Source organism: Bufo bufo, chromosome 9 (genome assembly GCF_905171765.1).
Source record: "Bufo bufo chromosome 9, aBufBuf1.1, whole genome shotgun sequence".
NCBI classification, from domain to species: Eukaryota; Metazoa; Chordata; class Amphibia; order Anura; family Bufonidae; genus Bufo; species Bufo bufo.
In genome coordinates, this window is record NC_053397.1 from 123,044,789 (window position 1) to 123,072,170 (window position 27,382).

At 43.0% G+C, this 27,382-nt stretch overlaps 1 protein-coding gene across 1 annotated transcript in view; it reads right to left on the reverse strand.

Annotated features, from left to right (window-relative positions):
* The window catches only part of DDR2 (discoidin domain receptor tyrosine kinase 2), a 1,651,236-nt gene that overhangs the window by 1,446,802 nt on the left and 177,052 nt on the right, over nt 1–27,382 (reverse strand). The window contains exon 2 of the mRNA XM_040407250.1: nt 2,631–2,731. Within this exon, the coding sequence (XP_040263184.1) occupies nt 2,631–2,706 (76 nt within the window). The 5' untranslated portion in view covers nt 2,707–2,731. The remainder of the gene's footprint in view (nt 1–2,630; nt 2,732–27,382) is intronic.

The window sequence follows — 27,382 nt, forward strand, 5'->3', positions numbered from 1 at the left end:
ATTTTTTGACACAAGTTAGTGGAATATGAGACTTTGTAAGAAAAAAAAAAATAATTTCCGCTAACTTGGGCCAAAAAAATGTCTGAATGCAGCCTTACAGGGGGGTGATCAATGACAGGGGGGTGATCATTGACATGGGGGTGATCAGGGAGTCTATATGGGGTGATCACCCCCCTGTCATTGATCCCCCCCCTTATAAGGCTCCATTCAGATGTCCGTATGTGTTTTGCGGATCCGATCCATGTATCAGTGGATCCGTAAAAATCATACGGACATCTGAATGCAGCCTTACAGGGGGGTGATCAATGACAGGGGGTGATCAATGACAGGGGGGTGATCAATGACAGGGGGGTGATCAGGGAGTCTATATGGGGTGATCACCCCCCTGTAAGGCTCCATTCAGACGTCCGTATGCGTTTTGCGGATCCGATCCATGTATCAGTGGATCCGTAAAAATCATACGGACATCTGAATGCAGCCTTACAGGGGGGTGATCAATGACAGGGGGGTGATCAATGACAGGGGGTGATCAGGGAGTCTATATGGGGTGATCACCTCCGTCATTGATCACTCCCCTGTAAGGCTCCATTCAGACGTCCGTATGCGTTTTGCGGATCCGATCCATCCATCAGTGGATCCGTAAAAATCATACGGACATCTGAATGCAGCCTTACAGAGGGGTGATCAATGACAGGGAGTGATCAATGACAGGGGGTGATCAATGACAGGGGGGTGATCAGGGAGTCTATATGGGGTGATCACCACAGTCATTGATTACGCCCCTGTAAGGCTCCATTCAGACGTCCGTATGCGTTTTGCGGATCCGATCCATCTATCAGTGGATCCGTAAAAATCATGCGGACATCTGAATGGAGCTTTACAGGGGGGTGATCAATGACAGGGGGGTAATCAATGACAGGGGGGGGTGATCAGGGAGTCTATATGGGGTAATCACCTCCGTCATTGATCACTCCCCTGTAAGGCACCATTCAGACGTCCGTATGTGTTTTGCGGATCCGATCCATCTATCAGTGGATCCGTAAAATTCATACGGACCTCTGAATGGAGCCATACAGGGGGTTATCAATGACAGGGGGGTGATCAATGACAGGGGGGGTGATCAGGGAGTCTATATAGGGTGATCAGGGGTGATCAAGGGTGATCAAGGGTGAATAAGGGGTTAATAAGTGACAGGGGGGGGTGTAGTGTAATGGTGCTTGGTGCAACATATTACTGAGCTGCCTGTGTCCTCTGGTGGTCGATCCAAACAAATGGGACCACCAGAGGACCAGGTAGCAGGTATATTAGACGCTGTTATCATAACAGCGTCTAATATACCTGTTAGGGGTTAAAAAAATCACATCTCCAGCCTGCCAGCGAACGATCGCCGCTGGAAGGCTGGAGATCCACTCGCTTACCTTCCGATCCTGTGAACGCGCGCGCCTGTGTGCGCGCGTTCACACGAAATCTCGCGTCTCGCGAGAGGACGCGCCGGCGCGTCCACTCGGAATGAATCAACCACCTCCAGGACGCGTCTGTGCGTACAGCGGTCCGGAGGTGGTTAAACTGCTGCTCAACCCCTTTAAAGGGAATATGTCACCCAGATTCTGGACCATTAATACATAAGCAGTGGTGCACATATGGAGTCTAGATCACAATTTTTTTTTTTCCTACTGCCCCCTGTCCCTCGCTGTCAGCACTCAGAATTTCTTTGATATACAATTTCAGCACTGCTTTGTATGCGCTCAGGAGTCCTCACCATTATGTTACCATAGTACAGCAGTCCAGACTGGGTATATCTGTGTGGCCTTGAGAGCTGACAGCGGGGGGAACTGAGGGGGGGGTTAGAGAGGGGCAGTAGGGAAAAAAAATTATGATCTGGGCTCTGGGCTTATCTGCAGGACTACTCATGTATTACTTCAGATAAAAGTCCAAAATAAGGGTGACGGATTCCTTTAAAAACAGGTGAAAAATTTTATTTTCAAAAAAAGGGTGAAAAACTTAATATGATATAATCATTGGTATCAAATAACACCCAGTGTTAAGCCACGCCAGTATAAACATAGCTCCTCCACTCACAGTATATACACAGCAACTCCACACAGTATATACACAGCTCCTCTACATAGTATATACACAGCTCCTCCACATAGTATATAAACAGCTCTTTCATGCAATATATACTATTTAACACACGGGCAGTCCCATAAACATATTGTATATGGATGAAGGTGGACTCACGTGGAGCTCCTTTCCATTGCTGGTACTTTGCTTCATGGACTGGCATTGGCTGCTGCTGGACTGGCAGAGGCCATTTACATAAGGCCTTTTATACTGCAGCACTGGTGACCAGGACAGCTAGAGCTCTGGAGTCTGCTTGTCCTGTCTGGGAAAAGTCTACTGCATTGGCTGGGTTCTGGTCCTCAGCTGCTAGGCCTGAGTGAGGGATGGGGCTAAGCCCAAGCCCTGCTTCAGGCTCTCATACTGAGACACCAGTATGGAGTCTGGACATGCACATTTATGTCTGTATTCTGCTGTGGTCCCCATGAGTTGGAAACATTTAGGAGCTAAAAACACAGTGTAAATACAATTATTGTTAGGTATTATATTGGGAGCTCTATTACACTCACCTGGGTTAACCTGTGATTCCACATAGCACAAGAATTGCAGAACAAATACTAATATTATTTGTTTTTCAGCTGTCATCTTTTAGTAGATTAGTTCAGAAAACCTGCAAAAATAAAGCAAACATGATTTTAAAATTTTATTAGTTTTATTGCCAGCCATGTCGTTCTCAGATAATAGTAGAATGTTAAAGGACTAGGGAGATTCCAAACTTCTGCTTTAAGCCTTAGCCCTCATGCACAAGGCCGTTGTGCGGCCGTTCCGCGCATTGAGGACTGCAATTGCGGTCCCCTATGCACAGGCAACATCCGTGCAGCGGGCCGGACCTATTAGACTTGAATGGGTCCGTGGTCAGTGAAAGAGTATAAGTAACTCCATTTTGTCTTATTCAGCAACGTGTATTACATTTGGTCAGCGCACTTCCAATACCTCCCTACCCCCTTATGGAATGTGTGACACTTCCTGTGCTGTTTCAAGATATCCATACATTCCTTAGTCTGTAAGTTTGAACAGTCCTAGCCATATAAGGTCATCTGGCTCAACTGTCTGCTGGCCCATGTGTATATACCTGATTGGTCAAATGCTGTTACTATGAGTCATCTATTATGTTAATGCAGAAGCTTATGTGTGACCATACCATAGGTCAAAACTAATGCTAACATATGATTGGATGTAAAGGAAGCTCAACCCCCTCTATTATAACTGTTTGCCAACTGTGAATAAACCAGAATGGATTAGAACTACACACGTATTCATGTGGTCAATCTAATTCATTCTCCCGGTACCGGTTAGACTTAATTCAAGCTGATCACCAAAATCTGAAGACAGGGACAAGTTAGGTAAAAGAGAGTAAATTTCCTAACAGTTCTGGGGGCTCGGTTTCCGGGATTGGGAGGGTCAACTCTTCAGGTCTACAGTGAAAGACATCAATTCTTGTCCTCCTTGGACCTGGGAGCAATGACCAAAATCTCATCCAAGTAAGTCGAACCATCTATTTATGATTTCGGTGGATTGCGGTGTCTGGGACACGCAGAAGCTATGATAGCTTAAAAAAAGTTGTTGATTATAAGAAGCTCCAGGAGCTCATATCAGTATAGTGCACTAAGGATATCTGTTTAGGAAACAGAAGGTTACAAGCTTGGATTAACTCTTATATATATATAGTATAAGTATTTTAGAAGTAATAAGATTATCTGTTTGTGTGAGATACTGATCGGTTGGTAAGTGTACGGTCATATCCCACTGTTATTATAAAATTGATGTATTTTGGGTTAACTACTGTTAATGTGTAAAATTGTTTGTGTTGTGGAGGACTGCAAGACGCCCCATTTTTTCGGCTAAGATCTGCGATCTGTTGACCCGGAAAATTTGAACGCAAGTGGCGGTCCGAAACAACAATAGTCGATAGGGGTCCAAAGAGTATAGAGAGACATTAAGATACGAATCAGCTGAAATCAGTTGACAGGTCTTGTCGGCACCTTTACGGTGCAGTACAGCCAGTCCTGACAGTGATTGTCTCACTTATTCTTTGAACTATAAATACTAACATGGGAGGACAAGGGTCTAAAACTAAATTCCCTAAACCAGAACCAGGAGAAACTTGTAAAATCTATGTAGCCCGTGTTAGTCCAACAAACTATTACCTGATCAACCCGTGGGTAGATAATCTAGCAGGCTGGACCGAGGTAATGGATGCTGCAGATCCATTCCCCAGGGACGGTGATAATAGTATTTATCATATGGATATGGTCAAAGGACTATGTCTAGGTGATAAAACAGCCTGGCCGCATTTCGATGCGGATCCTTCCTGGGACATTGAGTACATGTCCAGGGGTGCAGAACAGTGGCTGGAAATAGCCCCCCACTGGTATGATGCAGGTAATAGCAAGAAGAATAAGAATCTAAAAAGTCCCAAAAATGATAAGTCTCTACATGAAATAGAACAGGAGGTAGGCACAAAGAAGAGAAGTCAGAAATCCCCTCCACCTTATAATAAATCCACCCCCACGGCACCTCTGTACCCAGTTCTGACTCAGATTGAGGAAGATGCTGTAACAGCGGTTATACCATTAAAACTAGAAGAAAAATACCGACCCCCCATGCCAACATTTGGAAACATAGTAGAGCGCAGTCTAAATATTGGCACACCGCATACTAGTTATAGTACACGCAGTACAAGTAGAATGAAAGATGAAACAGAAAAGGAAGAATCAAAAGAGGGAGTCCAAGTAATCGCTCCCTTTCTGACAGTAGGACAACACTTAGTAAAAAAAGCCCATAGAAATAGAGGATCTCAACAAAATTATAAAGTATTGTCCCAAACCTTCCATAGCCCCACTGGGGACTATTACATACCTAAAAAAAGGCCTGTAGAGGGCGCAACTACACACAGGAAGATTTAAGGCTTATCCTGGATGGTATTATTGGAACACACACAACATGGAATTGGGAGAAGGTTAGATCCATATCTACTATTGCACAACGCGGTGATGCTCTAGATTATGTATGTAATACAGAAGAGGGTCAGAAAAGGATATGGGCGGAGATTGAGGAACATATGAATGAGGTATTCAAACAAAAATCTTCATTGCCCGTAGCAGTAGCCTGCAAACAGAAATCTGCTGAATCAGTCACTGAATTTTGGAAACGATTTATTGATTGCTGGAAGACCGAGGCGGGTCTACCTGTACGTGACAATGACAGTTTGATTATTTCCACATTTGTAAACAATCTATCAGATAAATTGATCTTAACTGTAAAACAAAATGTGTCCTCTTGGACTTCAGATACAATTGACGAGTTTGAGAAACATCTCTTTGAAAAGGAAGCAGCAGGATGCTTTGAGATTAGGAAAGCAATTTCCCCCACACACGCATATGCTAGCAGAGGGAGGGGGAGGGGGAGGAGGAGCAGAAATAATAGAACCTACAATGAAAGACAGGACTCATTGCCAAATAATTGTTGTTATAACTGTGGAAAGGAAGGACATTGGGCACGTCAATGCCGTGCGCCAAGGCGGGATGGGAGAATTCAAGATTACAACACACAGAAACCTGACACTCAGTCACAAAATAATCAACCAAGTCAGATAAACCACAGACAAGGTCCACAGAGTCAGCCCAGATTCCCATTAGATTGGCATCAGCAAAACTCATACTGAGGATGCCCTGAGGGACAAAACCAAACTTTTACACATGTCACAACACATTGGAAGGACACACCAGTAATTCTACTTAGAATAGCAGGAAGAAAAGTGGGGTTTCTAATAGATAGTGGAGCTACTTCTAGTGTGTTAAACAATTCAATGTACAAAGGGCCTTTAAGGAAGTGTGCGCCCTCTATGGGAATAAATGGGGTACTGACGAGGACATACAGAACAGATTCCTTACCAGTAGAAACCATTGATAGGGAATACATTACAGATCATGCTTTTAGCATCATACCTGAATGTCCTGTGAGCCTTCTGGGAAGAGACTTATTCATTAAGTTAGAGTTGCAAATCACTGTTGAGAACAATGGCATCAGTGTATACTCTGATGCTTTGCCCATAATAACCCCCACACCTCTGATCTTTACAAACTTACAAGATCACTCAGAATTAGAGGAAATAGACCCATCATTATGGGCAAAAGGGGACTATGACACAGGATTCATTGACTGCACACCATACAAAGCAAATATCAAAGAGGGCAGTACACCTGTATATCAAAAACAATACCCACTGTCAAAAGAGAAACTTGATGGGCTTAGGCCAATGATTAAGGAATTCCTACAAAAGGGAATCCTGGAAGAGGTGATTTCACCCTACAGCACGCCCGTGAATCCAGTGACAAAGGCAGATGGTACTACACGCTTTGTGCAGGATTTAAGGGCAATAAATAATATCATTGTGCCTATTGCTCCTATTGTCCCAGATGTCACTTCACTTCTTTCTGCAATTCCTGCAGACGCTGTCTATTTCAGTGTGATAGATCTGAAGAATGCTTTCTGCTCTATCCCAGTTGATAAGGCAACCAGACTACTTTTTGCTTTTTCCTTTGATGGACGACAACTGACCTGGTGCAGAATGCCTCAGGGATATGCTGATTCACCTGTAGTGTACAGCATAGTCCTCCAAGCCACGTTAAAATCATGGTACCCCCCCCAAGGTTCTGTGCTGCTGCAATATGTTGATGATTTGTTACTGTGTAGCATGTCAGCGGAGGCCAGCATTCAGGATGGTTTATCACTGTTAAAATGGTTGTCAGAATGTGGTCACAAAGTGACACTTAAGAAAATGCAATGGTGTAAAATGCAGGTTGAATACTTGGGCTTTGTCCTCACAAAAGGTGAAAGGAGAATCAGCGCAGAAAGAGTCCAGTCTATTGCGGGTTTGGTCGCCCCGCACACCAGGAAAGAAATGTTATCTTTCCTTGGTATGATAAATTACTGTAGACAATGGATTCCTGATTGCTCCCACTATGACAATGTTTTGAGGCAAGCCACTCTGGATGGAAATCCAGATCTGATTAAATGGTCTTCTGAAATGTACAATGCATTTGATTGTCTGAAATGTTCACTCATGTCGAGTCCAGGACTGGGCCTCCCTGACTATAATATGCCCTTCCACATGTTTGCACGCCAAAATTGTAAAACCATGGCGGGTGTACTGACACAAGAACACGGAGGCAAGTTGCGTCCTTGTGCGTTTTTCTCAAAGGTTATGCCCACCTCTGTCCAGGGGATGCCGGCATGTCTGCGTTCCCTTGCAGCCTGTGCAATGATGGTAGAATTAGCAACTACTTTCACCCTGGGACATTTAACCTTCTTGCACACTACACATGATGTTGTAGGTTTACTCAGAGGTGTACATACACAACACATGTCAGCGCAAAGATTATCTGGATATGAGATCCTGTTGCTCAGTAACCCTTCACTCCAGATTAAATATGCATCCAACATTACAGGACCAGCACCTATTTTGAATGCATTACTAGGGCTGAAAGGAACAGAAGACGCACTTCCTGACACACATGATTGCCTACAGGTGCTCAATCATGAGACGTCACCTAGGTCTGACTTATCAACTGTTCCCATACCTGATGCACCAGAAGTTTTCGTTGATGGTTCATGCTCTCGCCCCACTGATACTATATTCTGTGCAGCATATGCTATTGTTATGCTGCCAGATATAGTCTTGGAAGCAAGCCCAATTCCCATCCAGTCTGCACAGGCAGCTGAACTCATTGCACTCACAAGGGCTTGCATACTACACACCAATAAACCTGTCACTATTTACACAGACAGCAGATATGCTCATGGTGTAGTATGGGATCATGGAATGATCTGGCAGAGGAGATAATTCACTGCAGCAGACGGTAAGAGAATCTCATGCACAGCTAGTCGCGGACCTCTTGGCTGCAATCAGATTGCCTTCAGATCTAGCTATAGTACATTGCAGGGCACACACAAATGGAAAAGACAGAATTTCAAGAGGTAATGCATTTGCAGATAGTGTAGCTAGAGACACAGCCAAGAGTAATCCAAATAGAATGAATCATGACAATTGGGAAATGGCAGTCTTACACCCACCCTCACCTGATTTGACACACATGCTAACAGACCTACAAAGGTATGCCACTGAAACAGAGGAGAAGGATTGGTGCTATCCAATCTTGCAGAAAAATCCAAAGTCTGGATTGATCTGCAAGGAGGGGAAGCCTTGCATACCTCAGCATAGTGCATCCATCTTCATTGCACACTTTCACGGGGTAGGACACAACAGCATACAAACTACCCATATGTTGATGAGCCAAAGTTTTTACATCACTGATAGCAAACAGCTAGTCACAGACTACATACACAGATGTATTACGTGCTTGAGAAACAACCCTAACAACCCACTGAAAATACCTCACCAACACCTTGACTACCCCACTACACCATTCACCCACTTGCAGGTGGATTACACGCATATACCTAAAACAAAAGGGAAACAAGAGTATGCATTAGTGATAGTGGACATGTTCTCAAGGTGGCCAGAAGTCTTCCCTACAAAGGCAGAAGATGCTAAAACTACAGCCAAAATTCTGACTCAGCAAATAATGCCATGGTGGGGCTGTCCTCTGGTTATTGAATCAGACCAGGGGCCGGCCTTCACCTCAAAACTTAACAAGGAGGTAGCTAGACTGTTACAAGTGGAATGGAAATTTCATATTCCATACCATCCACAAAGCTCAGGCATTGTGGAAAGAATGAACAGGACATTTAAAGACAAACTCAGGAAGGCCACTGCTGGTACATTTGAAAAATGGAAGCAAATCCTACCCATAATACTTGCAGAAATTAGAATGACGCCTAATAAGAAGTTAGGGATGTCACCCTTTGAAATTCTCATGGGTAGGCCTTTTCCCCACACCATGGGCAAAACGCCCCCTGGTGGTGCAGGAAGGGGACTTGGACCTGATCAGGGAAGAGTATGTTACTAATCTGATCAAAGTCCTCAGTAAAACTGAAGAAAAAGTTGCTTGTAAGTCTCCTTCTCTTTCACAGGAACCAACCCATCCATTCCGGGTAGGTGACCAGGTGATGATCAAGATCTTAAAGAAGGGAAAGGAACCAGGAAGCTTCACCTACGGACCACCCACCGAGGTAGTCGCGATCACCAGAACAGCAGTCCTCACTGAACAGTTACCCACGTGGATCCACGCCACAAGGATTAAGTTGGTGAAGAAAAGAGAGGTACTAACGGGGGCAGACAGCCCTGACCTCCAACGAGGCCCAGAGGTACTAACGGAGGCAGACAGCCTTGACCTCGAAGAAGATACAGAAGGGGTACTAACGGAGGCAGACAGCCTTGACCCTCAACGAGATGACGCAGTCGGGAAATTCCTCGAGATGGCTGAGATGCAGTGCCTTAATAATTGCAATTTTGTGTCTCCTACTTACTGTCCCATGGCTGTGGGACAGACAGATATACCTGAAAACAGAATGCAGAGGGGAAGACAATCTATGGAAGACAAAGGAGAACTTATGGCTGTACCTGGCCAAAACTCTGAACTTAACTGACTTTTGTCTCCGAACCACTTTATCCGCATCTAACATTTTGGAGACATGTCTGGTAGCAGTCCCCACCCCAGTAGCTGTATGGACGGGGCTCCTACGTTCCCAATGGAATGACACAGACTTGGAGGATCATGATGTTAAATATGGATATGTAAATCCTTATCATGCTTGTTATGACTGTCCTACATATGAGACTCTGCAGAGTAATATGATAGAAATAATTACAGGTCTTGTCACAGCAGCAGAAATATGTTATAACTTCACCTGTGATGAGACACTATTGCCTCCCTGCATACAAGCAAAAATGCAGAATAAGACTAAACCAAATATTTGTGATAGAGATTTAGGTAGTTGTAAAAGGATAGTAACAGGGAAGAATATGCAATGTAATATTACAAAAACAGTACCATCCCTAGACAAACATGTACCTCTACCAACAGGATGGGTATTGGCCTGTGGGAATACTAGTTACACATACATACCGGCCAATATTACAGAGGGACCCTGTACAATAGCTAGGTTGACATTAGCAATGATACCACTATTCCCAGCAATGCAGACACGACACACGAGAAACACTTCCCTACAGTTACCAGAAAATTGTGATTATAATGTGAATCTCCTCTCTAGATCAGAATATATGAGTTTAGGGATGTCTTTGATAGGAGTACCAGGTTTGGCCATATATAACCACAGGACAATATCAAAACTTGCCTGTTTTATGGTAAAACAGATAAATATCACTAGTGCAATTCTGCAAGATATGCTGCTGGATATACAATCGTATAAAAAGGCTATCCTGCAGAATAGGGCAACTATTGACTATTTATTGCTCCAACATGGTATAGGATGCTCAGCGTTCGCAGGGATGTGTTGTTTCAATTTATCAGATCACTCCCGTGGAATAAAAGATAAAATAGGCCAAATAGAAGAGATGATAAAACATATAAAACAAGATGTTGACCAAGGTTGGTGGGACTGGCTTTTTGGCTGGATACCTGACTTTGGTCAAATAAGATATGTTGTAGAAGTGGCATTTGCCGTGGTCGCTGCAATAGTGGGTCTCTGCTGTTGTCTACAGTGTGTGCCCTCACTTCTTACCATATGTAAAAATGTGGCCGAAAGAGGGGTACACTCAACATTCCTCTATACACCAGTAGAGGTAGAAGAGGTAAACCCAACCTCAACAAAGCCTGAGGATTATACTCCTAAAGGGTATATGGAATACCTAAAGGCTTACAAGCAAACCAAGGAAGAGCAGAGAAAGAACCATATAGTATAAGGTATATATATAAGGTTCTTAGAGGGGATTGAAAGAGTATAAGTAACTCCATTTTGTCTTATTCAGCAACGTGTATTACATTTGGTCAGCGCACTTCCAATACCTCCCTACCCCCTTATGGAATGTGTGACACTTCCTGTGCTGTTTCAAGATATCCATACATTCCTTAGTCTGTAAGTTTGAACAGTCCTAGCCATATAAGGTCATCTGGCTCAACTGTCTGCTGGCCCATGTGTATATACCTGATTGGTCAAATGCTGTTACTATGAGTCATCTATTATGTTAATGCAGAAGCTTATGTGTGACCATACCATAGGTCAAAACTAATGCTAACATATGATTGGATGTAAAGGAAGCTCAACCCCCTCTATTATAACTGTTTGCCAACTGTGAATAAACCAGAATGGATTAGAACTACACACGTATTCATGTGGTCAATCTAATTCATTCTCCCGGTACCGGTTAGACTTAATTCAAGCTGATCACCAAAATCTGAAGACAGGGACAAGTTAGGTAAAAGAGAGTAAATTTCCTAACAGTTCTGGGGGCTCGGTTTCCGGGATTGGGAGGGTCAACTCTTCAGGTCTACAGTGAAAGACATCAATTCTTGTCCTCCTTGGACCTGGGAGCAATGACCAAAATCTCATCCAAGTAAGTCGAACCATCTATTTATGATTTCGGTGGATTGCGGTGTCTGGGACACGCAGAAGCTATGATAGCTTAAAAAAAGTTGTTGATTATAAGAAGCTCCAGGAGCTCATATCAGTATAGTGCACTAAGGATATCTGTTTAGGAAACAGAAGGTTACAAGCTTGGATTAACTCTTATATATATATAGTATAAGTATTTTAGAAGTAATAAGATTATCTGTTTGTGTGAGATACTGATCGGTTGGTAAGTGTACGGTCATATCCCACTGTTATTATAAAATTGATGTATTTTGGGTTAACTACTGTTAATGTGTAAAATTGTTTGTGTTGTGGAGGACTGCAAGACGCCCCATTTTTTCGGCTAAGATCTGCGATCTGTTGACCCGGAAAATTTGAACGCAAGTGGCGGTCCGAAACAACAATAGTCGATAGGGGTCCAAAGAGTATAGAGAGACATTAAGATACGAATCAGCTGAAATCAGTTGACAGGTCTTGTCGGCGCCTTTACGGTGCAGTACAGCCAGTCCTGACAGTGATTGTCTCACTTATTCTTTGAACTATAAATACTAACATGGGAGGACAAGGGTCTAAAACTAAATTCCCTAAACCAGAACCAGGAGAAACTTGTAAAATCTATGTAGCCCGTGTTAGTCCAACAAACTATTACCTGATCAACCCGTGGGTAGATAATCTAGCAGGCTGGACCGAGGTAATGGATGCTGCAGATCCATTCCCCAGGGACGGTGATAATAGTATTTATCATATGGATATGGTCAAAGGACTATGTCTAGGTGATAAAACAGCCTGGCCGCATTTCGATGCGGATCCTTCCTGGGACATTGAGTACATGTCCAGGGGTGCAGAACAGTGGCTGGAAATAGCCCCCCACTGGTATGATGCAGGTAATAGCAAGAAGAATAAGAATCTAAAAAGTCCCAAAAATGATAAGTCTCTACATGAAATAGAACAGGAGGTAGGCACAAAGAAGAGAAGTCAGAAATCCCCTCCACATTATAATAAATCCACCCCCACGGCACCTCTGTACCCAGTTCTGACTCAGATTGAGGAAGATGCTGTAACAGCGGTTATACCATTAAAACTAGAAGAAAAATACCGACCCCCCATGCCAACATTTGGAAACATAGTAGAGCGCAGTCTAAATATTGGCACACCGCATACTAGTTATAGTACACGCAGTACAAGTAGAATGAAAGATGAAACAGAAAAGGAAGAATCAAAAGAGGGAGTTAAAGTAATCGCTCCCTTTCTGACAGTAGGACAACACTTAGTAAAAAAAGCCCATAGAAATAGAGGATCTCAACAAAATTATAAAGTATTGTCCCAAACCTTCCATAGCCCCACTGGGGACTATTACATACCTAAAAAAAGGCCTGTAGAGGGCGCAACTACACACAGGAAGATTTAAGGCTTATCCTGGATGGTATTATTGGAACACACACAACATGGAATTGGGAGAAGGTTAGATCCATATCTACTATTGCACAACGCGGTGATGCTCTAAATTATGTATGTAATACAGAAGAGGGTCAGAAAAGGATATGGGCGGAGATTGAGGAACATATGAATGAGGTATTCAAACAAAAATCTTCATTGCCCGTAGCAGTAGCCTGCAAACAGAAATCTGCTGAATCAGTCACTGAATTTTGGAAACGATTTATTGATTGCTGGAAGACCGAGGCGGGTCTACCTGTACGTGACAATGACAGTTTGATTATTTCCACATTTGTAAACAATCTATCAGATAAATTGATCTTAACTGTAAAACAAAATGTGTCCTCTTGGACTTCAGATACAATTGACGAGTTTGAGAAACATCTCTTTGAAAAGGAAGCAGCAGGATGCTTTGAGATTAGGAAAGCAATTTCCCCCACACACGCATATGCTAGCAGAGGGAGGGGGAGGGGGAGGAGGAGCAGAAATAATAGAACCTACAATGAAAGACAGGACTCATTGCCAAATAATTGTTGTTATAACTGTGGAAAGGAAGGACATTGGGCACGTCAATGCCGTGCGCCAAGGCGGGATGGGAGAATTCAAGATTACAACACACAGAAACCTGACACTCAGTCACAAAATAATCAACCAAGTCAGATAAACCACAGACAAGGTCCACAGAGTCAGCCCAGATTCCCATTAGATTGGCATCAGCAAAACTCATACTTAGGATGCCCTGAGGGACAAAACCAAACTTTTACACATGTCACAACACATTGGAAGGACACACCAGTAATTCTACTTAGAATAGCAGGAAGAAAAGTGGGGTTTCTAATAGATAGTGGAGCTACTTCTAGTGTGTTAAACAATTCAATGTACAAAGGGCCTTTAAGGAAGTGTGCGCCCTCTATGGGAATAAATGGGGTACTGACGAGGACATACAGAACAGATTCCTTACCAGTAGAAACCATTGATAGGGAATACATTACAGATCATGCTTTTAGCATCATACCTGAATGTCCTGTGAGCCTTCTGGGAAGAGACTTATTCATTAAGTTAGAGTTGCAAATCACTGTTGAGAACAATGGCATCAGTGTATACTCTGATGCTTTGCCCATAATAACCCCCACACCTCTGATCTTTACAAACTTACAAGATCACTCAGAATTAGAGGAAATAGACCCATCATTATGGGCAAAAGGGGACTATGACACAGGATTCATTGACTGCACACCATACAAAGCAAATATCAAAGAGGGCAGTACACCTGTATATCAAAAACAATACCCACTGTCAAAAGAGAAACTTGATGGGCTTAGGCCAATGATTAAGGAATTCCTACAAAAGGGAATCCTGGAAGAGGTGATTTCACCCTACAGCACGCCCGTGAATCCAGTGACAAAGGCAGATGGTACTACACGCTTTGTGCAGGATTTAAGGGCAATAAATAATATCATTGTGCCTATTGCTCCTATTGTCCCAGATGTCACTTCACTTCTTTCTGCAATTCCTGCAGACGCTGTCTATTTCAGTGTGATAGATCTGAAGAATGCTTTCTGCTCTATCCCAGTTGATAAGGCAACCAGACTACTTTTTGCTTTTTCCTTTGATGGACGACAACTGACCTGGTGCAGAATGCCTCAGGGATATGCTGATTCACCTGTAGTGTACAGCATAGTCCTCCAAGCCACGTTAAAATCATGGTACCCCCCCCAAGGTTCTGTGCTGCTGCAATATGTTGATGATTTGTTACTGTGTAGCATGTCAGCGGAGGCCAGCATTCAGGATGGTTTATCACTGTTAAAATGGTTGTCAGAATGTGGTCACAAAGTGACACTTAAGAAAATGCAATGGTGTAAAATGCAGGTTGAATACTTGGGCTTTGTCCTCACAAAAGGTGAAAGGAGAATCAGCGCAGAAAGAGTCCAGTCTATTGCGGGTTTGGTCGCCCCGCACACCAGGAAAGAAATGTTATCTTTCCTTGGTATGATAAATTACTGTAGACAATGGATTCCTGATTGCTCCCACTATGACAATGTTTTGAGGCAAGCCACTCTGGATGGAAATCCAGATCTGATTAAATGGTCTTCTGAAATGTACAATGCATTTGATTGTCTGAAATGTTCACTCATGTCGAGTCCAGGGCTGGGCCTCCCTGACTATAATATGCCCTTCCACATGTTTGCACGCCAAAATTGTAAAACCATGGCGGGTGTACTGACACAAGAACACGGAGGCAAGTTGCGTCCTTGTGCGTTTTTCTCAAAGGTTATGCCCACCTCTGTCCAGGGGATGCCGGCATGTCTGCGTTCCCTTGCAGCCTGTGCAATGATGGTAGAATTAGCAACTACTTTCACCCTGGGACATTTAACCTTCTTGCACACTACACATGATGTTGTAGGTTTACTCAGAGGTGTACATACACAACACATGTCAGCGCAAAGATTATCTGGATATGAGATCCTGTTGCTCAGTAACCCTTCACTCCAGATTAAATATGCATCCAACATTACAGGACCAGCACCTATTTTGAATGCATTACTAGGGCTGAAAGGAACAGAAGACGCACTTCCTGACACACATGATTGCCTACAGGTGCTCAATCATGAGACGTCACCTAGGTCTGACTTATCAACTGTTCCCATACCTGATGCACCAGAAGTTTTCGTTGATGGTTCATGCTCTCGCCCCACTGATACTATATTCTGTGCAGCATATGCTATTGTTATGCTGCCAGATATAGTCTTGGAAGCAAGCCCAATTCCCATCCAGTCTGCACAGGCAGCTGAACTCATTGCACTCACAAGGGCTTGCATACTACACACCAATAAACCTGTCACTATTTACACAGACAGCAGATATGCTCATGGTGTAGTATGGGATCATGGAATGATCTGGCAGAGGAGATAATTCACTGCAGCAGACGGTAAGAGAATCTCATGCACAGCTAGTCGCGGACCTCTTGGCTGCAATCAGATTGCCTTCAGATCTAGCTATAGTACATTGCAGGGCACACACAAATGGAAAAGACAGAATTTCAAGAGGTAATGCATTTGCAGATAGTGTAGCTAGAGACACAGCCAAGAGTAATCCAAATAGAATGAATCATGACAATTGGGAAATGGCAGTCTTACACCCACCCTCACCTGATTTGACACACATGCTAACAGACCTACAAAGGTATGCCACTGAAACAGAGGAGAAGGATTGGTGCTATCCAATCTTGCAGAAAAATCCAAAGTCTGGATTGATCTGCAAGGAGGGGAAGCCTTGCATACCTCAGCATAGTGCATCCATCTTCATTGCACACTTTCACGGGGTAGGACACAACAGCATACAAACTACCCATATGTTGATGAGCCAAAGTTTTTACATCACTGATAGCAAACAGCTAGTCACAGACTACATACACAGATGTATTACGTGCTTGAGAAACAACCCTAACAACCCACTGAAAATACCTCACCAACACCTTGACTACCCCACTACACCATTCACCCACTTGCAGGTGGATTACACGCATATACCTAAAACAAAAGGGAAACAAGAGTATGCATTAGTGATAGTGGACATGTTCTCAAGGTGGCCAGAAGTCTTCCCTACAAAGGCAGAAGATGCTAAAACTACAGCCAAAATTCTGACTCAGCAAATAATGCCATGGTGGGGCTGTCCTCTGGTTATTGAATCAGACCAGGGGCCGGCCTTCACCTCAAAACTTAACAAGGAGGTAGCTAGACTGTTACAAGTGGAATGGAAATTTCATATTCCATACCATCCACAAAGCTCAGGCATTGTGGAAAGAATGCACAGGACAGTTAAAGACAAACTCAGGAAGGTCACTGCTGGTACATTTGAAAAATGGAAGCAAATCCTACCCATAATACTTGCAGAAATTAGAATGACGCCTAATAAGAAGTTAGGGATGTCACCATTTGAAATTCTCATGGGTAGGCCTTTCCCCACACCATGGGCAAAACGCCCCCTGGTGGTGCAGGAAGGGGACTTGGACCTGATCAGGGAAGAGTATGTTACTAATCTGATCAAAGTCCTCAGTAAAACTGAAGAAAAAGTTGCTTGTAAGTCTCCTTCTCTTTCACAGGAACCAACCCATCCATTCCGGGTAGGTGACCAGGTGATGATCAAGATCTTAAAGAAGGGAAAGGAACCAGGAAGCTTCACCTACGGACCACCCACCGAGGTAGTCGCGATCACCAGAACAGCAGTCCTCACTGAACAGTTACCCACGTGGATCCACGCCACAAGGATTAAGTTGGTGAAGAAAAGAGAGGTACTAACGGGGGCAGACAGCCCTGACCTCCAACCAAGCCCAGAGGTACTAACGGAGGCAGACAGCCTTGACCTCGAAGAAGATACAGAAGGGGTACTAACGGAGGCAGACAGCCTTGACCCTCAACGAGATGACGCAGTCGGGAAATTCCTCGAGATGGCTGAGATGCAGTGCCTTAATAATTGCAATTTTGTGTCTCCTACTTACTGTCCCATGGCTGTGGGACAGACAGATATACTTGAAAACAGAATGCAGAGGGGAAGACAATCTATGGAAGACAAAGGAGAACTTATGGCTGTACCTGGCCAAAACTCTGAACTTAACTGACTTTTGTCTCCGAACCACTTTATCCGCATCTAACATTTTGGAGACATGTCTGGTAGCAGTCCCCACCCCAGTAGCTGTATGGACAGGGCTCCTACGTTCCCAATGGAATGACACAGACTTGGAGGATCATGATGTTAAATATGGATATGTAAATCCTTATCATGCTTGTTATGACTGTCCTACATATGAGACTCTGCAGAGTAATATGATAGAAATAATTACAGGTCTTGTCACAGCAGCAGAAATATGTTATAACTTCACCTGTGATGAGACACTATTGCCTCCCTGCATACAAGCAAAAATGCAGAATAAGACTAAACCAAATATTTGTGATAGAGATTTAGGTAGTTGTAAAAAGATAGTAACAGGGAAGAATATGCAATGTAATATTACAAAAACAGTACCATCCCTAGACAAACATGTACCTCTACCAGCAGGATGGGTATTGGCCTGTGGGAATACTAGTTACACATACATACCGGCCAATATTACAGAGGGACCCTGTACAATAGCTAGGTTGACATTAGCAATGATACCACTATTCCCAGCAATGCAGACACGACACACGAGAAACACTTCCCTACAGTTACCAGAAAATTGTGATTATAATGTGAATCTCCTCTCTAGATCAGAATATATGAGTTTAGGGATGTCTTTGATAGGAGTACCAGGTTTGGCCATATATAACCACAGGACAATATCAAAACTTGCCTGTTTTATGGTAAAACAGATAAATATCACTAGTGCAATTCTGCAAGATATGCTGCTGGATATACAATCGTATAAAAAGGCTATCCTGCAGAATAGGGCAACTATTGACTATTTATTGCTCCAACATGGTATAGGATGCTCAGCGTTCGCAGGGATGTGTTGTTTCAATTTATCAGATCACTCCCGTGGAATAAAAGATAAAATAGGCCAAATAGAAGAGATGATAAAACATATAAAACAAGATGTTGACCAAGGTTGGTGGGACTGGCTTTTTGGCTGGATACCTGACTTTGGTCAAATAAGATATGTTGTAGAAGTGGCATTTGCCGTGGTCGCTGCAATAGTGGGTCTCTGCTGTTGTCTACAGTGTGTGCCCTCACTTCTTACCATATGTAAAAATGTGGCCGAAAGAGGGGTACACTCAACATTCCTCTATACACCGGTAGAGGTAGAAGAGGTAAACCCAACCTCAACAAAGCCTGAGGATTATACTCCTGAAGGGTATATGGAATACCTAAAGGCTTACAAGCAAACCAAGGAAGAGCAGAGAAAGAACCATATAGTATAAGGTATATATATAAGGTTCTTAGAGGGGATTGAAAGAGTATAAGTAACTCCATTTTGTCTTATTCAGCAACGTGTATTACATTTGGTCAGTGCACTTCCAATACCTCCCTACCCCCTTATGGAATGTGTGACACTTCCTGTGCTGTTTCAAGATATCCATACATTCCTTAGTCTGTAAGTTTGAACAGTCCTAGCCATATAAGGTCATCTGGCTCAACTGTCTGCTGGCCCATGTGTATATACCTGATTGGTCAAATGCTGTTACTATGAGTCATCTATTATGTTAATGCAGAAGCTTATGTGTGACCATACCATAGGTCAAAACTAATGCTAACATATGATTGGATGTAAAGGAAGCTCAACCCCCTCTATTATAACTGTTTGCCAACTGTGAATAAACCAGAATGGATTAGAACTACACACGTATTCATGTGGTCAATCTAATTCATTCTCCCGGTACCGGTTAGACTTAATTCAAGCTGATCACCGAAATCTGAAGACAGGGACAAGTTGGGTAAAAGAGAGTAAATTTCCTAACAGTCAGTCCGCACCGCAAAAAAATATGACATTTTTTTGCTGAGCGGAACAACGTAAAGAAACACCACGGAAGAACTCCATAGGGCTTCCGGTGTTCCGTTCCGTGACTCTGTTCCGCATCTCCGGAATTCAAGTGAATCCGTGATGCGGGGTGCACACAGGCGGCGGCAGTGTGCATGAGGCCTTATTCACACGTCAGTGTTTAGTCAGTGATTTTCATCAGTGAATGTGAGCCCAAACCAGACAACAGACATAAGGTATAAGGGAAAGATCTGCACCTATTATTATTATTATTATTATTTATTTAAAACTGCCATCGATTCCATCAAGAGGGGGTTACACATACATTGGATATAAAAAGTCTACACACCCCTGTTAAAATGTCAGGTTTCTGTGATGTAAAAAAATTAGACAAAGATAAATCATTTCAGAAATGTTTCCACCTTTAATGTGACCTATAAACTGTACCACTCAATTGAAAACCAAACTGAAATCTTTTAGGTGGAGGGAAGAAAAAAATATAAAAATAAAATAATATGGTTGCATAAGTGTTGTTGAAGCACCTTTTGATTTTATTACAGCACTCAGTTTTGGGTATGAGTCTATCAGCATGGCACATTTTGACTTGGCAAGATTTGCCCACTCTTCTTTGCAAAAACACTCCAAATCTGTCAGATTGCGAGGGCATCTCCTGTGCACAGCCCTCTTCAGATCACCTAACAGATTTTCAATCGGATTCAGGTCCGGGCTCTGGCTGGGCCATTCCAAAACTTTAATCTTCTCTGGTGAAGCCATTCCTTTGTTGATTTGAATGTATGCTTTGGGTCGTTGTCATGCTGAAAGATGAAGTTCCTCTTCATGTTCAGCTTTCTACCAGAAGCCTGAAGGTTTTGTGCCAATATTGACTGGTATTTGGAACCTTTTCCTGACTGATACCTTTTAACAATGAGATCCCTCTGATGCTTTGGAAGCTCTCTGTGGACCATGGCATTTGGTGTGGGATACGACTAAGAAAATTTCAGGAAAGACCAACTAGAGCAGCAGAATTTTATTTGGGGTTAATCAGAGACACTTTAAATGATGGCAGGTGTATGCTGACTCCTATTTAACAGGATTTTGAATGTGATTGCTTAATTCTGAATACAGCTACATCCGCAGTTATAAGAGGGTGTGCACACTGATGCAACCACATTAATTTAATATATTTTTTTGTTTTCTTCCCTCCACCTAAAAGATTTCAGTTTGTTTTTCAATTGAGTGGAACAGTTTATAGGTCACATTAAAGGTGGAAAAAATTATGAAATAATTTATCTTTGTCTCATTTTTTTTACAGCACAGAAACCTGACATTTTAACAGGGGTGTGTAGACTTTTTATATCCACTGTACATAGTATAAAAATATAGTAAACAAGAAACTATTGTCAGACTATTACAAAGGGGAGAAGGCCCTGCCTGAAAAAGCCTGACATTCTACAGGGGAACAGGGAAGAACACAATAGGTGAGGGTAAAGGCTGCTTATCTGGCTGTAGGTGACAGCATGCCTGAAGGGGTGGGTTTTCAGGTTACTTTTGAAGGTTTGGGAGAGAGTCTGATGTGTTGGGATTCTGAGTTTCAGAGTATGGGAGAAGCATGTGAGAAGTCTGGTAGTCGATTATGTTAAGAACAGATGAGAGGAGAACAGAAGAGGAGGTCCTGTGAGGATCCTGTTGTTTGTTTAGAACTACACCTAGTTTTGTCTCAAAATCACTGACCAAACACTGACTGTGTGAATAAGGCCTCCTGCACACGACCACTGACCAAACACTGACTGTGTGAAGTGAATGGGTCCGCGATCCGCTGCGGCTGCCCCATGGACGGTGTTCGTGCATTGCGGCCTGCGTTATCAAAGTCATAACGTTGTTGTGGTGCAGTTTACAACAAAGTGGGATCCTGTTAAAGAGTAACTGTCAGCATGATCAACCCTATTAAAACAGGAATACTGACTAGTAAAGTTGACCATACTGATTAAAATTATATCTTTCTTTGCTTTTACTGTAGCTTGTACAGCTGCAGAAATATATAATATTAATGCAAATTAGTTTGTTGGAGCACTGAGTGGCTGACTATAGTGCTAGGAGCACTGCTACAGCAACATCTTTGTGCTCAGCCACCTCCCCCCATTTTGACATGCCAAGACATCTGTCTTCTGGTACTTGTGCAGTGGCTGACAAATTTGGTGCTTGCACTCTAGATCTGCAGCTGCTTGCCAAGCTGTGCAGATTCACAGTTTGCAGGTGCTAATGATGTCTTTCCACCTAAAAGTGTTCCTCCTCTGTCTCTGAAACCATCAGCAGCTCCACTTCCAGGTGAAATAACTTTGTTGAGACCTGTGCACTGCTCGGCAAAAATGCTGATAATTTTTGACCTTCACCTTTGTATATTTATGGATGTAGTGTGTAAAAAATGGATGTCTGAAATGTGGCTTGCATTATATCTCTGCAGAGATATCTAGTTACCCAGCTTTTCCAGACTGCAGAATGCCAGATCAGCCTATTTATGAACTGATAAATCCCAAATATTGTAGAATACTTAGGCTACTTTCACACTAGCGTTCGGGTGTCCGCTCGTGCGCACCGTTTGAAGGGGCTCACGAGCGGCCCCGAACGCATCCGTCTGGCCCCAATGCATTCTCAGTGGAGGCGGATCCACTGAGAATGCATCCGCCTGCCAGCGTTCAGCCTCCGCTCCGCTCAGTGAGCGGACACCTGAACGCTGCTTGCAGCGTTCGGGTGTCCGCCTGGCCGTGCGGAGGCGAGCGGATCCGTCCACACTTACAATGTAAGTCAATGGGGACGGATCCGCTTGAAGATGACACAATATGGCTCAATCTTCAAGCGGATCCGTTCCCCATTGACTTTCAATGTAAAGTCTGAACGGATCCGCTCAGACAACTTTCACACTTAGAAAATTTTCTAAGTTTTAATGCAGACGCATCCGTTCTGAACGGATGCGAACGTCTGCATTATCGGAGCGGATCTGTCTGATGAAACATCAGACGGATCCGCTACGAACGCTAGTGTGAAAGTAGGTAGTTGTATTTGGCAGCCAGGAGCCTGGAAAAACTGAGTAAAAATCCAATTGACAAGCCCTCCATATTATAGCATAGATAAACAAATTTGTCATTCCTTTGAAAGCTACGTAACAAATTATATGAGGCTATAATAGGGACTGCTAAATACTAGGTCTACATAAAGAAATCCTTCTCCTCACTCCCAAATACTGCCATAGCTAGACAGATCTGGTTTTTAGGGTCCCGAGAAAGCTGGGTTACAACTAGAGATGAGCGAATTTCTTGAAAATTCGATTTGGCTGATCAGTCAAATTTCACCAAAAAATTCGCTTTGTGACGAATTGCTTTGCCACAAAGCGCATTTTTTTTAAAGTAGCGGGTGCAATGACGGAGCTGCGATAGCGCCGCCCCGTCATTGTACCCCTAAGATGCTGCGTTCATACATGATCGCAGCATCTGAGTGTAAAAATAGCGTGAAATTAACATAAAAAAAATTACATCAAACTTACTGCGTCTATTTGCACGCGAAGGGTCGATGGCCGCCATCTTGCTTGGAGATCTCAGCCGAAATCACATGCGGCGCGAGATTACGTCATCACGCCGGCCGGCGTGGTAACGTATGATGTCATCACACTGGCAGACGTAATGATGTAATCTCGCGCCGAACAGGATTTGGGACGAGATCTTCAAGCAAGATGGAGGCTGGCGGCCCTTCGCGCAAATGGATGCAGTAAGTTTGAATTTCAGGATTAATCGATTTGCTGACACGAAGCAGGAGGAAATTCGGCTTCTAGGCGATTCGACTAATGAAATTCGTGGTATTCGATTCGCTCATGTCTAGTTACAACCTTGTAATGTAAGGGTAAAATTATATGGATAGTGATTATAGTTCCACAACCCTTGTAATCTACAGGGTGGGCCATTTATATGGGAATGGTTGGTGATATTAACTTCCTGTTTGTGGCACATTAGTATATGTGAGGGGGGAAACTTTTCAAGATGGGTGGTGACCATGGCGGCCATTTTGAAGTCGAACATTTTGAATCCAACTTTAGTTTTTTCAATAGGAAGAGGGTCATGTGACACATCAAACTTATTGGGAATTTCACAAGAAAAACAATGGTGCGCTTGGTTTTAACGTAACTTTATTCTTTCATGAGTTATTTACAAGTTTCTGACCACTTATAAAATGTGTTCAATGTGCTGTCCATTGTGTTGGATTGTCAATGCAACCCTCTTCTCCCACTCTTCACACACTGATAGCAACACCGCAGGAGAAATGCTAGCACAGGCTTCCAGTATCCGTAGTTTCAGGTGCTGCACATCTCATATCTTCACAGCATAGAGAATTGCCTTCAGATGACCCCAAAGATAAAAGTCTAAGGGGGTCAGATCGGGAGACCTTGGGGGCCATTCAACTGGCCCACGACGACCAATCCACTTTCCAGGAAACTGTTCATCTAGGAATGCTCGGACCTGACACCCATAATGTGGTGGTGCACCATCTTGCTGGAAAAACTCAGGGAACGTGCCAGCTTCAGTGCATAAAGAGGGAAACACATCATCATGTAGCAATTCCGCATATCCAGTGGCCTTGAGGTTTCCATTGATGAAGAATGGCCCCACTATCTTTGTACCTCATATACCACACCATACCATCAATTTTTTTGTTCCAACAGTCTTGGAGGGATCTATCCAATGTGGGTTAGTGTCAGACTAATAGCGGTGGTTTTGTTTGTTAACTTCACCATTCACATAAAAGTTTGCCTCATCACTGAACAAAATCTTCTGCGTAAACTGAGGGTCCTGTTCCAATTTTAGTTTTGCCCATTCTGCAAATTCAGTGCGCCGATCTGGGTCATCCTCGTTGAGATGCTGCAGTAGCTGGAGTTTGTAAGGGTGCCATTTGTGAGTAGCTAATATTCGCCAAAGGGATGTTCGACTAATGCCACTCTCCAGTGACATGCGGTGAGTGCTACGCTGTGGGCTCTTGCTGAATGAAGCTAGGACAACCACTGATGTCTCTTCATTAGAGACAGATTTCATGCGTCCACATTTTGGCAAATCCAACACTGAACCAGTTTCACGAAACTTAGCAAGCAGTTTGCTAACTGTAGCATGGGAGATCTGCTGCAATGACCCGGTTACTGCGTTCACCAGACATCAACACACAATTTCTATCCGCTCCTCAAGTGTTAACCTCGGCGACATGTCAATGGCTGTAAACAAAGAGAAACTTGTAAATAACTCATGAAAGAATAAAGTTACGCTAAAACCAAGCACACCATTGTTTTTCGTGTGAAATTCCCAATAAGTTTGATGTGTCACATGACCCTCTTCCTATTGAAAAAACAAAAGTTGGATTCAAAATGGCCGACTTCAAAATGGCCACCATGGTCACCACCCATCTTGAAAAGTTTCCCCCCTCACATATACTAATGTGCCACAAACAGGAAGTTAATATCACCAACCATTCCCATTTTATTAAGGGCTCATGCACACGACAGTAATTTGCGTTCAGTATACTGGCCGTTTTTGTAGTTCAGTATGCGGTACATATACTGAACCATTCATTTCAATGGTTCAGCAAAAAAAAACTGAAGTGTCTCCGTGTGCATTCCGTTTCAGTATTTCCGTATTTCCGTACCGTGGAAAGATAGAACATGTCCTATTCTTGTCCGCAAATCACAGTGCTTGGCTCCATTCAAGTCAATGGGTCCGCAAAAAAAACGGAACACATACGGAAATGCATCCGTATGTCTTCCGTTTCCGTTCCGTTTTTTGCTGAACCATCTATTGAAAATGTTATGCCCAGCCCAATTTTATCTATGTAATTACTGTATACTGTATATGCCATACGGAAAAACGGAACAAAAACGGAAACACAACAGAAACAAAAAACGGAACAACGGATCCGTGAAAAACGGACCGCAAAACACTGAAAAAGCCATACGGTCGTGTGCATGAGGCCTAAGGTGTATCCATATAAATGGCCCACCCTGTAGTTTTTTAACACTAATGAAGTTCAAATTTGCCTAGAAATCCCTCCTGCCTGTTTAGGCGAACCTGATATTCAGACACCTGGGAAAGCTAGGTAACACATTCTGTAATGCCAGTGCCCTAATACTGTATAATATACCTGCACACAAAAATCTGCTAAGATTTAGCAGTTTCCACCTCTTACACAATGCTCTGATAAATGCCATTTGCTGAAGTGAGACAACCCCTTTAAATACTGTGTGACTGTGTCACGATGCGCTCTGTGTGTGGTTCCAGGAGGCAGGGATGACCGAGGCGCGCCCGCGTCATCATCGCGCCCGCCGTCACCCGTTCCCGTGGTAACCACACTGGAGCTGAGTGTCGAGTTGCTCACTTGGCACTTGGCTGTATTGGATCTCAGGAGTCATGTGATACTGGCCACGTCACATGACTCTACTATCGCCCTATTTGCTGGCCACAGATTGCCTGTTATTTAGGTCCTTCCTGTGATTACTTCCCTGGTTGTTTTGGCTCCTGCTCATGTTGATACTACCCGTCTGTTTCATCCATTGGTCTTGGCGTTCCCTCCTGGTTTTGACTTCGGCTTCTTACTGACTATCCTGTGCTTACTCCTCTGGTAACTTGCTGCTCTCTTGGTTTCTGACTCGGTCCGTTTGACTTTTCTGTTGCTTGTTTTGTCCATCTTCCCTGCACTTATCCTAGCTGAGGGCTTGTCAACCAGTTGTCACTTGTCACTAGGACTTGCGAGGCAAGTAGGCAGGGACAGGGGTGAGGGTTGAGCTCAGTGGTCACTTCCCCATCCCCTGTGTGTGTGACAGACTGTCCATAAAATGTGTGTGTTTAATGTGTTTTTACATAAGTAATTCCAGTAGGTCTTGTTTCTGTAATTGGGGGGAAATAGCATTCTAATCCTATTGGTTTTAAGTTGTTCACATTGTTTTATACATAAGTAGTTCCATTAGGCCTTGATTCTGTAATTGGGGTGAAATAGCTGTCTAATCCTACTGCTTTTAGGTTGTTCACATTGTTTTATACTTAAGTCATTCCATTAATCTTTGATTCTGTAATTGGGGTGAACTAGCAGTCTGATACTACTGATTTTGGAGTGTTCATATTGTTTTATACATAAGTAATTTCATTAATTGTTGATTCTATAATTTGGGTGAAATAGTGTTCCAATACTACTGGTTTTAGGGTGTTCACATTATTTTTTACATCAGTAATTCCATTAGGCCTTGATTCTGTAATTGGGGTGAAATATGGTTTTAATACTACTGATTTTGTGGTGTCCACATTGTTTTTACATAAGTAATATCATTTAAGTTTTATAGTAATATTTTTTTATTTTCTAGTTTATTAGAGCTAGGCATGTATACCTGAGTTAGTCTGTCAGTGATTGCCAAAATATCTGTAATTACATTATAATAACAGCTTTCATTAATGTCCCCTGTTCCTTTCCACTGGTCCTTTAAAATACAGTTGCTATGGCTTGTCTGTCTCCAGCTAATTATAAACAGAAGACAGAGGGGAATTGCATGCCTGCATTAGACTTCAAAGTAAGGACGTGTGTCTCTTAGTAATCCCATCTGATTGACCGGCAGGAAGCTGCTGGCTACAGCAAGTGTGTATATGAAGTGAGGGAAGGCAGTTTTGGCCTCAGAGAACTGGCAGAGGAGCCATCTTGAGAAGATCCTCATATTGAAGAGATTAAAACAGCCATAACTAAGGAAAAAACTAAAGAAAAACAGTGCTATTTGAAGAAACTAAATATTGCTTTATGCATAATGCTGCAGTAGCATATGCTAAAATAGATTTTTTTAGGAAAAAATGGCAGTTACACTTTAAG